At 37.9% G+C, this 11,859-nt stretch overlaps 1 protein-coding gene across 1 annotated transcript; it reads right to left on the bottom strand.

The window, feature by feature from the left end:
* Positions 1–1,818: 1,818 nt before the first annotated feature.
* On the bottom strand, positions 1,819–10,378 carry LOC145209025 (forkhead box protein Q1-like). The gene is made up of 3 exons (XM_080079276.1): positions 9,780–10,378; positions 5,987–6,122; positions 1,819–3,630 (listed from the first exon to the last, which is right to left on the bottom strand). Exons 1-3 carry the CDS (start codon positions 10,044–10,046, stop codon positions 2,951–2,953), a joined length of 1,083 nt encoding a protein of 360 aa, XP_079935402.1. The 5' UTR covers positions 10,047–10,378; the 3' UTR covers positions 1,819–2,950.
* Positions 10,379–11,859: the final 1,481 nt, after the last annotated feature.

The raw sequence follows: 11,859 nt of genomic DNA, 5'->3' as shown, positions 1-11,859 counted from the left end.
ATAAAAGGTGGAAAGTGTAAAACATAGAAATCAAATTGCCTGAATACAGAAACACATGCCTTTTACGTTTACTAACATGTGAAATGCAAAATCATTTAAAAAGAAATTAACAAATTTAAACCCGAATCTCGCACGCCAGAACTCTATTAAAATAATTTCTACAAATTTGTTTCGCGTGGTGGCGCTATTGAGTTGATTGCAGTGTATTCTGATTTTGGGTTCGTTTTTACTTTTTAACTAATCTTTTTAAACCAGTTTGGTAGTTGTTGAAATATCAGATCTTACGAATAAAGCACCGGTAAATACCTTTCATGGCGTCACTCTGCATAGTTGTTGAATGCTATTTACGCTTGAAAAAAATTATGGCGCAAATTTGCAGGGCACCTGGTCGTTTTCGGTCTGGCAACCGAAAATTGAAGACGTCAATCCTGTAATGGCGTCTTTTCAGTAAAACCGTAAATCACAATTGTGACGTATATATATTGATACGCTAAGTGTTTTGAATTTAATTTAATAAAATAGTTTAACAAAAACTTTTAGGTAACAGTGCTATTGATATACGTCAATGCATTTATACTTAACCTACATGTATTTTACAATGACAATTTACATCATGCTTTCCAACAATTTCGACCTGTAGGGTCTGAAATGCAAACTGGTTGAGGTCGGTTAATCTATCAGCAACCCAAACGTAAATCGATTGGGTTGGTTTAACCTGTCAACACGCGAATAACAAAATGTTTTACAATTTGCACTCCGGAAGCACCCACCCAACGGTTTTAGCAATCAAACAATATGCTCAGAGATATTTCCTTTACGGCCAGTTAACTTGCAAAACCAGCAGGACTGATGATTAGCGATGTACGGTGGGTGTGTAGCTTGCTATGAAAGCTTTACTTGATCCTTTGGAATTAGGTGCAGTTTATTTTGAAATCATTTGGTCCGATGTAAAACAATTCATTCGGTTCGAAATAGAAAGAATCCCATTGATCTTTTCTTTAGCTTTTTTATAAGTTTTATCTTTTCTTTCTTTTTTTGGTGTTTTGCGTTCAATTTGTTAAAATAAATTTGTCGGTGACAAATATGTAGGTTTGGTTTGAAGTTGCCAACACAATAGTGAACTATTAATTGTGCAACTTTACAATTCATGATTTATAATGGATTAGTAAAATAACGTCCCCCGTCTTCCTATTGTCACATTCGCTCGTGTGAATCAATAGCTATCCGCCTTTTTCAATTTCAACAGACCGCCCATTATAATTTCGCACCACACAAGGGCTGGTATTTAATTTCCCACAATCCCATTTTCCCAGTAGTTTATTGTCACCCGTGTTGCCCATAGCAACGTCAATATTACCCGCTTTGATCCAGGCTATCGCAGATGTTGATTTTAACCAATTTTACTTTCAATTGCTCGGCAGCCATTGAGCCTATCCAACCCTCCAACCAACGCTCATTGTTTCGTCACAATACTTGTTTGTTTTACTCACAATCGCGTGAAAGGCTACTGTCTTTATGCTGTCACAAGGGTAATCTTATCTTTAGAGATCCCGCCCTTTTTTAAAATGATAATAGATCGATAGTGTGGAGAAAAACTAGGTGAAGTTAGATCAATTTCGCATGACAGACAAACGTAAACGAAATGTTTTTTTGTCTTTTTTTACTGTTTTAAAGTTTAAACTAATACTCTTTGCATTTAGTTAAACAGTAATTTTTTTCTGTGAAATTTCTTAATAGTTTTCAAACTTCAGCTGTATCATACATAAATTTTTCAAAACTTTTTTTCTTGATTACTTAGCACACAGGTTTTATGTCGTTCATATGTGTATTTTTTCTTGTACTTAAAACCCATTAGACTGACGCCACAGCAAAAACAAATTTTCAAACGTTATTATATGCGGTTTGGTAAAGCCATTAAAAAGGGTCAATATCAAAAGCAATTATACGGTAGATTTAGGATCAATAAAATAACTGGGCCGGGCTAAAATGTTTTCATCCAATGAATTTATTTTCAAAGTCTCTCCTTGAACTATATGATGCCGCATTAAGGAGCGTTGTTATGGCGCAATGTGCTTTGTGATAAACCAAGCGAATCGAGACAATGTAAATAGCAATTAACATTCCAAAATAGAAAAACAATTTATCAATTTTCGAAACATTTAACTGTTAGGATTTTCAATACGCGTTTCAGCGAGTCGTCATAATGCATATCTGTGTAATACGCGGTGAGTGTGAAACAACAATTAAAAGTTTGTTTATCAGTTTCCAGGGAAACCGAATCGTCTTTGTGAATAGATAAACTATTCATACGTCACAATTCAACCAACCACTATGTCGCTATACTACAAGCTTAAAACACAATTGCTTTCAGTTGCTGTTCGGTATTTTTACAATTCCAACCTGTTACAAAATAAGTTTTGCATCTTATGAACCACACTATTGTCGCCATTTTTACACGTTGTACGAATGCACTTTGCCGTCAATGTTTTCATCCTACAGCTGTTAGCATCATTCTACAGCAAAATCGCGTCTATATATTTACATCTTTTCTATTTCGACCTTGAAACGGCCACGTAAGAGTTTTCTTCCACCCGGAAATTTTGAGGCAATTATTTCAATTTAAACTTTTTGCATAGCAAGGTTATCCAGACAGGGGATTTCCCCGTCAGTCGGTCAGTAAAATGCAGTTTGGAATTTTTGATGATGTAGGCAAAACGTCATCATGACGTAGTACGTCGTGCGTCATGTCAAACGCCCTCACAACAAGGAGAGGGCGTTGTCGTTGTAGTCGTAAGAACAGTGAGTGCGAGAAAAATACACACGATATATGATGTCTATGCGGAAACAAAAATGACACATAAAATTTTCGCGCCCCTAAAGAGAGGGGCGGGTCGTTGTTGGAACATGGCTTGAAAAAAAGTTCGCAAAAAGTGTTTTTTGCGGGATTTCGTTAGTGGTGTCCCATCCTGGCGTGGGGGAGCATCACAGGGTTGTAGAAGTTAAGCAGAATGTCCTTTGGTGCCACATGTTGCTGCTGACTGGCAGCCATCAGGCTTGCGTGCACTGCCTGCATCTGCATTAGCTGCTGGTACGCCAGCGCATCCATCGGTTTGTAGCCAAGCAACGGGTGTGCGACGTACAACGGAGTGACCTCACGGGGTGGTGACGGAGGCGCGGCGTTCCAGAAACTCTGCTGGTAGCGGTGACCTTGACGTTTGACCTTGTCGTCTTTGCGCGCCAGAATGCTATCGATCGAGAATGGTACAGGCGAGCATGATGACTGTTCCCCTTCGCTGCTGTTGCTACGCAAGTCATCGGTAGAATTTGATCTCGATGACATAAGAGTCGGAGCTGGTGACGTCATCATTCGCTGGCACCCTCCCAACTTGCGCGAGATGCGTTTGCGGCGACGTCGAAAAACTCCGTCGGCGAATGTGTACTCACTGTTGGGGTTGATCGTCCAGTAGTTGTCTTTGCCCCAAGGTCGCGACGGATCGCGCAGGATTTTCTGGAAACATTCGTTCAGCGAAAGATTGTGACGTACCGAGTTGCGCCATCCAGTGTAAGAGCCGCGAAAGAAGGGAAACTTTTTCATCAGGAAATCGTTGATCTCAGCGAGTGTAAGTTTACCTGCATAATTTAGAAGCATAATTAATAAAAATGATAAACAATTGACATGAATATATGTAAGGTACACGTACGAATGTGGTTAGATAAAATGACCTTTTTGGTGTTGATATTTCGCCCATTCGAAATTCCATTTTTGATCAAAAACACAAAAAAGATTTGTTCCATGCATTTACACCAAAGGGACAGATTTTGTGTCAATAAGACGTTTTTTAATGCACCATATCGCACTAAAATAAGTATCAAAAGCAAGATGACACTATTTACAAATTGCAGTTTCTAGTCGCAAACTTTTCCGTGACTATTGCTTTAGTTATAGTTAAATAACTCATCAGCTTTGTCAAACCAAGAACCGAATGCCGTAACATCACTGTTTGGGTGTTAAAAAAATTATGTATCCCTGCTGGAACGGTTTCTTTCATTAAGTGTTAATTAATTAGCAGTCAAATACTCGTGAACCTGCGTTTAGCTCCCAGTGGAATTGAAGTAAGGATCCCCCGACCCTGTAACTCTGTGATGGAACGCTGCCAGCCATTAATTGTCAAATGACATTTAAATATTCATAACGCTGCATTTAAATCACATATAGAGTTGAAGGAGCTCCCCCGACTATGTCACTCTGTGATGGACATGTCTTGCGTTGGACAAAAATCGTCTTTGGACCGGGATGCGGTTTAAGCGATATCTGCGTTAATCCGCATCCTGCGTCCATATAAACAACATCCCCCATTTCCCAGTCATAGTTGGTTTAAACACGCTTCCACAAGCTCCACTCTCTTAACATCAAGCAAGAGAACGGTTTGGAGAGCAAACATCTGGCTCTATGTCGTCACAATACGTCATTGTCGGCTTGCATAAACAAGAAAATGGCCTGCGCACAATCGCAGCGTTCCATTTCGTCGCCAGGGACAAACGATTCGAATAAGTCCATTGTCGGAGAGCGCTTGTAATAAAGGGCGCGTTCGTTTAGCCCTCCCATCGCGGCTCCCGGATGATTTTTTTCAGCCTCCGGTTTTCGTAGCTTTAGTTAAGTGACCACGGGGTAAACAAACTATACAGGGCTTTATTTATCTAAAGGATTTCGTCAGAACCACTCCGTGTTCCGTTTATTTAAGCCCGATCTTGTGCGAGTGCTTGTCGAGAGGCCTCCAAACTCGGACGTAAATTTTCAATGGTCATTACGAATTTGCCCGGGCGATGTTGTATAAGTTTATGTGGCAGTTTGTGTACGTGGTGTTTTGGCAATCCCAGCCTCCTGACATTTGAAGTGCTAGCGATTAGCTCGTATATTCTACAGTTAAAGTTCTAATGTTGCCATTAGTTATTTATAGATTTTGATTGCTGCAGTTAACATTTAAAATTCTTTGGTTGCTTAACCGAGATTAAACTTCCAGGCGTTTTCGTCCACCAGGTTGCATATTTAACAAAAATGTCGTTCAACTGGTGTTAATGTTAAACAAAAATACTAGTTGTTTCTATCCATAACTTGTATTTTCGCTGACGTTTCGTCCACCAGAACGGTAGGACTATATGCAACCTGGTGGACGAAAACGCCTGTACAGCATTTTCTATTATCAGAAGAGATTATAATGAAGCGAGTCTATCAGCGGTCAGAAGGTATGTCAAGGCAGTCGATATCGGTACCATCAAAAAAGAATATGGCCACATCAGATTTGGATAGACTACATTACGAACTTAGGCTCAATCGCTCCTAGGGGACAGCTCGATGTACCAACGGTTTGAAAAGGAATCCACCCAAGACGCCCGACCAATCCATCAAATTTCGGACATTAGTGCCGCTTCATCGTTTTGCAACGGACGCTACTCTTTTCGGATGGCCTTTGTTATAATATAATTATTTTTCATGGTATCACGCTGTTCTTGCGCCTTTCGCTTGTTGCTTGCATTCGTCATTCATTGCTCTGAAGAAGTCCTACCGTTCTGGTGGACGAAACGTCAGCGAAAATACAAGTTATGGATAGAAACAACTAGTATTTTTGTTTAACATTAACACCAGTTGAACGACATTTTTGTTAAATTAAACTTCCACTTAAAAAACACGTAGCCTATCTGTCTGTTGTGTATTGTTTAATAGAATTTGCTAAATATTTACAGCAAAAAGTTCAAGTTCAAGAATGGTTGTTTTAATTTTTGACTGTACTGCTATTGTAATTGTCAAGAAATGGCATCCAATTACAGTCCAAACTTAAGTGTTTTCCTTCTACTCTCTACAAAGACGTGTTATGACTGTGTATTGTGTTCCAATGTCAATAAACGCAATGCAAGTAATGTGCATTTCATTAGAATCACGAAATAACAATTTCATACGTTAGGAAATTATTTTTTTAAATGTTCTAACCGTTGGGTGATTCTTTTATGGCCATAGCGATGAGCGCAATATAGGAAAGAGGTGGTTTTGGTCGACGCTGATAGATTTTGCCGTTTTGTCCATTCGTTGTTTTGCTAGCCTCTGTGTGTCGATGTGGGACGCTTTCCTGAGGATAAAGCAGAAAGATTTTTGAAACAAACTTACACCGGATAGGTTGATTTATAAGAAATAAACCGAACATACTTGCAAGACTTTGATACATTTTTTATGTTGTATACTAGAGGTTTTCAACTAACGGTAAAATTACCCCAAACGAATAAATTGGACATGTTTTGGAGGCTGAATGTAGGCAAATATTTTTGTGGGCGAGATTTTGAACCTTAATGTTGAAAAAAACTTTATTTTTTAAAAAAGTTTTGAAACCTAAAATAACCGTGGTATATAGGTTACTGAGTAGGCTACGGCAGCCTACGTTTAGCTGTTTCTTCAATGTAATCGACATATTGACCATTTTTAACGATTAACAGTTATGCATTTTTATTTGAACATGAAAAAGGCAACACATGTGGGACTAGGTCAAATTAATAGATTCGGTCGAATTTTAACAAATATGCTCATATTGAATTATTCCTCCAAAAATGTTGATATACTTTGCACTATACTATGTTCGGTGATTTTTAAATTGCTTGCGCAATAAATTTGTTCAACTCATTTAAAAAAAAATTAAATTTATCGTTTTTGCAATGAAAGAAATAATTGAGATATAGAACTTTCGCCTGTATAAAAAAGCGTACATTCTGATAGCGAGTGCTAAGGAGTAAGAGCAACGAGGGTGAAATAAGGACGCTATGAGAACAGGACAAAACCTTGGAGATTGGATTGAAGTAGTCTTAAATGCACTTAAAGAAAATTACAGCTACGCTTGTTTTTGCAGCACCACTTCTTTCAATGCGAAAAGTGAATTAAGAAGTAAACACACAAAACTGTGGGAAAGGCATTTTTATAAACTTCAGGGACCGACTTTTCAAGTCAAGTTGTTTGTTTTTGTATTTTGTGTTACTTTTGTTTTTCAAATTTTGATTTTTCAAATGTTTTCGAAGACAAACCCGGATTTGTACAAAAAATAACGGTTTTTGGCATTTACACATTTTTAATTGACGAACAAAATATGTATTAAAATACATAATATTTCCTTAAATTTATTTTATACTAAAAAAAAAACTTTTTTAAAATTATTATTTACAAAAAAATGGCGGGGACTGACAAAAATCACTTACTGCCAACTAAACTTTTCAAACAAATAACTTGTGACCATAAACACGTCGCGACGCCGTTTTAATTTAATGTCAAGTGGCTAAACGGCAACAGACAGTAGTGTCGCCGAAAATCGCCATAGTGACCAAGAATGTCGCCTCAAAATCGCTACTGTTGCGTCATAATCGTAACGCACGACACTGAAATTCGCGAAAAGTCACGATAAATTCGAAATCGAAAGCGATAGTGGATTTATTTTAATCCTGTGCACTAGAAAAGTTAATAGGGCGTATCAAATTGATCTCACCCCTTGGACCCGCTTCCGGCCCCCATGTTTAGACAAGGGGCGTGTTATTTACCCCGTTTTTGTTGAATAACCGACGTCGTGGGGTAATGGGTAGTGGGGCCACGTTAGTTGACAGATTAAGAGCCCAAGGGGGCACGAGTTTTGAAGTGTTTATGGGGGGAGAGTATAATGGGAGGTGGTCTTCCTACTTTAATGGAGGCAATTGATAAACAGTCGTGTGCTTAATGGTTACGTTTTTTATTCAAAGATTCAATTAGAGTTCAATTTGTTTTACTTACAAAAGGAATGGTACAAAATCGAGAACCATTATTCTTGCGAAAATACTGGGTATTGTTACACTCTTTAACACATAAATGCTAAAAGTGTTTTTATTTCCAAAAAGCTGTTTTATTTTGTCAAGAAACAACTTCCTTTAAACCATAAATAAATAACTCACAAAGTTACAGTAATCTGTCACAAGACAAACCAATTAAAACCCACATTTATCGCAAAGTGTTGTTTCGTAGCTACAAGACTGAGGAACTTCAGTTTTTTTCAAGCGTATAAGCTTGATACAACGCACCAAACCTATTTGCTGATGCTTCCCTATACGTTTCCTGTTTCACCCACCAGGCTAATCGAAACCAAGTCCGTGGCAAGATTAATTATGTTTTTCATTGAGGTTCAGTTTGAACAACAGGAAACAGCACCCAAGTTTCAAAGCACCTTATGTCTGGTGACCACTTTGTGCGCTGTCAAAGCGGAACTTCACTTCTCTGGCTGTGTTTTGACAGTGCTTTGAAACCGAGCTACGCCTACGGCTTCATTCAAGTTAAGGTTGTTTGGGTTTTTCTCTGTCGCCATTTTGAATTTTTATGGATTCAGTTTTATGAACTTTTTTATATTTTTGTGGGATTTATTTCATTTGTAATGGAGTAAATTGTGCAGAGAGGTTTTAAGTGGCTGTTAATGGCAAATAGGGCGGTGAATTTTATATTTTGTTAAGTAATGTGACAAGCGTTTACAGATCGACAAACATTTTTTGGTATCTTGGGTCCTTAAATACACCACACCAACGAAATACAATCTTAACTCGTAGAGATTGTGTTTAATTTAACTTTCTTTATTTAACAAATTTGACACAATGCCAAAATGGTCCAATTCATCCAACAAAATGTTTTCGAAATTAGCTCAACAAATTCTGTTTAGAAGATAACCTTTTCAGTTACCCGCATTCGTATGCAAAAAATGAAAAAATAAACTTTTATCGCTTTTCTTCAATATGACGCCCCAACAGAGCTTGTTTTTCAGAAAAATGTCTTTTTAAACATTGGTGAAGAATTTGATCGGAAATTTTCAGTATTTAGCTTTGACAGAACGGAAGGGTTAGGGTTGTGACGTCATGAAGAGGAATGATTATGAGTCATTGAAATGGAGTTGTTTGATTTAGATGTAGAGTTTCGTCTGACAGTTCAAACAAGCCACTGAGGTAAAGTTTGGATTAAACGTGATTCACTACCTGCAGTTTAGAATGAGATAATTTATGTTTTGCTTCTGTTAAAGAAGTTGAATTTGATATCTATCCACAATGACGTGTTTAATACAAATATGTTTTTTGCAAACCCTGAGTGTTGTTTAAATATTTTTACTCAAAACATAAAACTTTTCGGCTTTGAACTTTTTCCATCTTCAGTAAATTTTTATAGTTTTTAAAATATAAATCTGCTTGAGAAACTTAGCAATAAACACAAACGACGAAATAAATAGGCTGCCTTAACAAAGGCTTGACAAAGACAAAATAATGGTACCAATTAAACTAAATATACTAGTATTACATTTGCCATTGGAATTAGGTACAGCACATTTTATGGTCGTTAAACCTTTAATAGTCGTTAGGTTTAGCACTGATGGCGCACGTAATTCAAATAAAAACATATTTCAGCGCCGGAAATCACGATTTTCTGACGATGGCACGAGTTTATTGTGACAGCCTAGTTCTCCATGTCTAAACACGGGGTGGGGTAAATTTTATGGAATGTCGCAAACTTTATCCCGTCACCCTTAAGTTGTGCAATACCAACTTCAAATCCCCACAGTTTATATATCAATAGTCGTAACTTTGTCGCATGGTTTCTACAGTTTACTGAAGCGGCTGGTGCAGAATTTTAAAATGTTTCTTTAGGCCTACAAATATTTTAATACTTCAAGTACTCGAAAAATATTTCAAGTACTCGATTTTAAGATTTAAAAATTATTGAGAAAAAACAACACCAACCAACTAACCTTAAATTGCAAATTAGTGGGCGCACTTTGTTCAGCGGTTGTTATGGCAACCTCGTCGTCGTCATCAGTTACGTTGATGACCTCATCGTCAACATCATCATCACTTCCACTTTCGGCTACGCTGCCACAACGCGGCGTGACATCACGAGTAATGACATCACGATGTTGCAGCTTGGCGAAATCGAATGCGTAGAGAGCTCGGAGTTCGTGCTGTTGTTGATGACGTTGCTGATGAACTTCAGCGCCGGTGACGTGAGAAATGTCCATGATGACGCAATGAAAATTCCCTGATGATGTCACTGACTAATATAGTACGTTTTTACTGATAATTTGCAACAAACAGAGTACGTTTTAATCTCCTGGTCTGTGTCTCTGTCTCTACTTTCTATGTACCTTCGATTTGATTGTTGCTGATTTGCAGAGGAACTTTGTGCCCGGATTTTTAGGCAATGTTCATCGCTCTTCAGTCGTCTGGGTTATGGCTAGCCTTAACATACTTGCCTTCGCCGTCGAAGTCCGCTCCCTTGAGCCATCCCGAGCCCGCTCTCTCTTTCCTTCTCCCGCTTTTCCCCTTTTCCCTGCCCCCGACAACCACACCCGTCTATTCACATCCCCCTGACTCCTGTTGTACCGGAGTCAAGCTTTAGGAATTCACGCACGCGTAGAAAAACACACACCACCACTCCCCCATCCACTGTGTGGTGCCATTGACACGTCATAATAGTTTATTCATTTGTCTGTTAATCATAATTCCCTGTGGAAGCTCGTAGTTAAACCTGTGTGTTGATATGTCCCGGCCACGGAGCGAGTTATTTTAGCGTTGTATGGTGTCAACTCGGCCGTTTATTGCTTGCTATTGCGCGAGTTTTATATAAACAATGCTTTTGTACGCACATTGGATTTCGATATGTTATGCTTGAGTTGCGTTTTATGTTTGGCACCTGTTATAACGTCCCGTATTTCAGAGGCCTAATAAATTTCCTCGAGGTCTATACAAACAACGTCTGTCGAATTTGGACAATGTCAAACGAAAATAAATAACAAATTGTCATCCATATATTTTTACAAAACCATATTTTGCAAATTGCAGACTTTCCAGAATATGACAATCAAACCAAGCAGAATATTGGACAAAAACAGTCCAAACATTTATGATTTTCTCCTTACATAGAAAGAAACAAGTAATATTTAAAAAGTTGAAAGTTTAAAAACTGAAGCGTCATGAATCGGCATTGATATGAAAGAATAAAAGTTGGGCCACAATCCCAGTGATTCGCTAGCGATATAAGGCGAAATAAAATTTGTCCCGAAAACGTGTTTAAATAAACGCAAACGCTTCTTGGTGCCGACGATCCGCTAAATCAATACAGAACAGCGCTCTCCAACATTTCAAGAATACCCACTTGGAATGTGACGTCATAATGGTACAACAATGGCCGTCGCTCGCCTGCTTTCTCTCTTGCAGTATAACAAGTGGGTTGAGTACCCCCTTCTTTGCCCCCATGCGAGCAGAATTACTTTGCCTTATAAAGCGTCGGGGTTAAGTAGATCGCACAATATAGGCATTATTACTAAGATTTGGCATTGACAGCGCCATAGAAAATTTGATTGTCCTTGTTTGTGAGAAATGCCCTCACTCGGGCTTGCATCCTTATTTCATTTCAGTTACAACACGGTTTAATGCACTTTTTCATCTATTTCAAAACGAGATGTATAACAGATAGAACTTTAAACTAATTAGCTAAAAAGCAATGTTTATTTGAATATTTGGCATTATTTATTTGACATCAGAAACATATATCAAACTTTTTTTCCAAAAAATTCTGTTGTTTTATACTTGACAAGAAAAATTGCTGAAAGTTAAACATAACAAAAACCTAAATTACAATGACTGAAAGGAATTCCAAAAATACACACGGAAAATTTGACAAAGTCATAATGCCACAAATCATTATTTGCATTATGCTGCAAATAAATGGAAAGTGTACTAAACTGCAAACAAATCTCATAAAACAGTTGTTTACAATGCCAAAAGTTTTTGACACAACTTCATTATCTTTACACATATGGAACTGTAAGC

The sequence above is a fragment of the Phallusia mammillata genome, chromosome 1 (genome assembly GCF_965637545.1).
Source record: "Phallusia mammillata chromosome 1, kaPhaMamm4.hap1.1, whole genome shotgun sequence".
In the NCBI taxonomy this organism is placed as follows: domain Eukaryota; kingdom Metazoa; phylum Chordata; class Ascidiacea; order Phlebobranchia; family Ascidiidae; genus Phallusia; species Phallusia mammillata.
This window is presented reverse-complemented; position numbering and strand designations above follow the sequence as displayed.

Bases quoted from the DNA above. Each gene is read 5' to 3' on its own strand.
- LOC145209025 (XM_080079276.1), bottom strand. From the start codon at position 10,046: ATGGACATTTCTCACGTCACCGGCGCTGAAGTTCATCAGCAACGTCAT. The intron at 6,123-9,779 runs GTTAGTTGGTTG...CTTTATCCTCAG, and splicing joins CCACTAATTTGCAATTTAAG to GAAAGCGTCCCACATCGACA. The intron at 3,631-5,986 runs GTTAGAACATTT...TAAATTATGCAG, and splicing joins CATAAAAGAATCACCCAACG to GTAAACTTACACTCGCTGAG.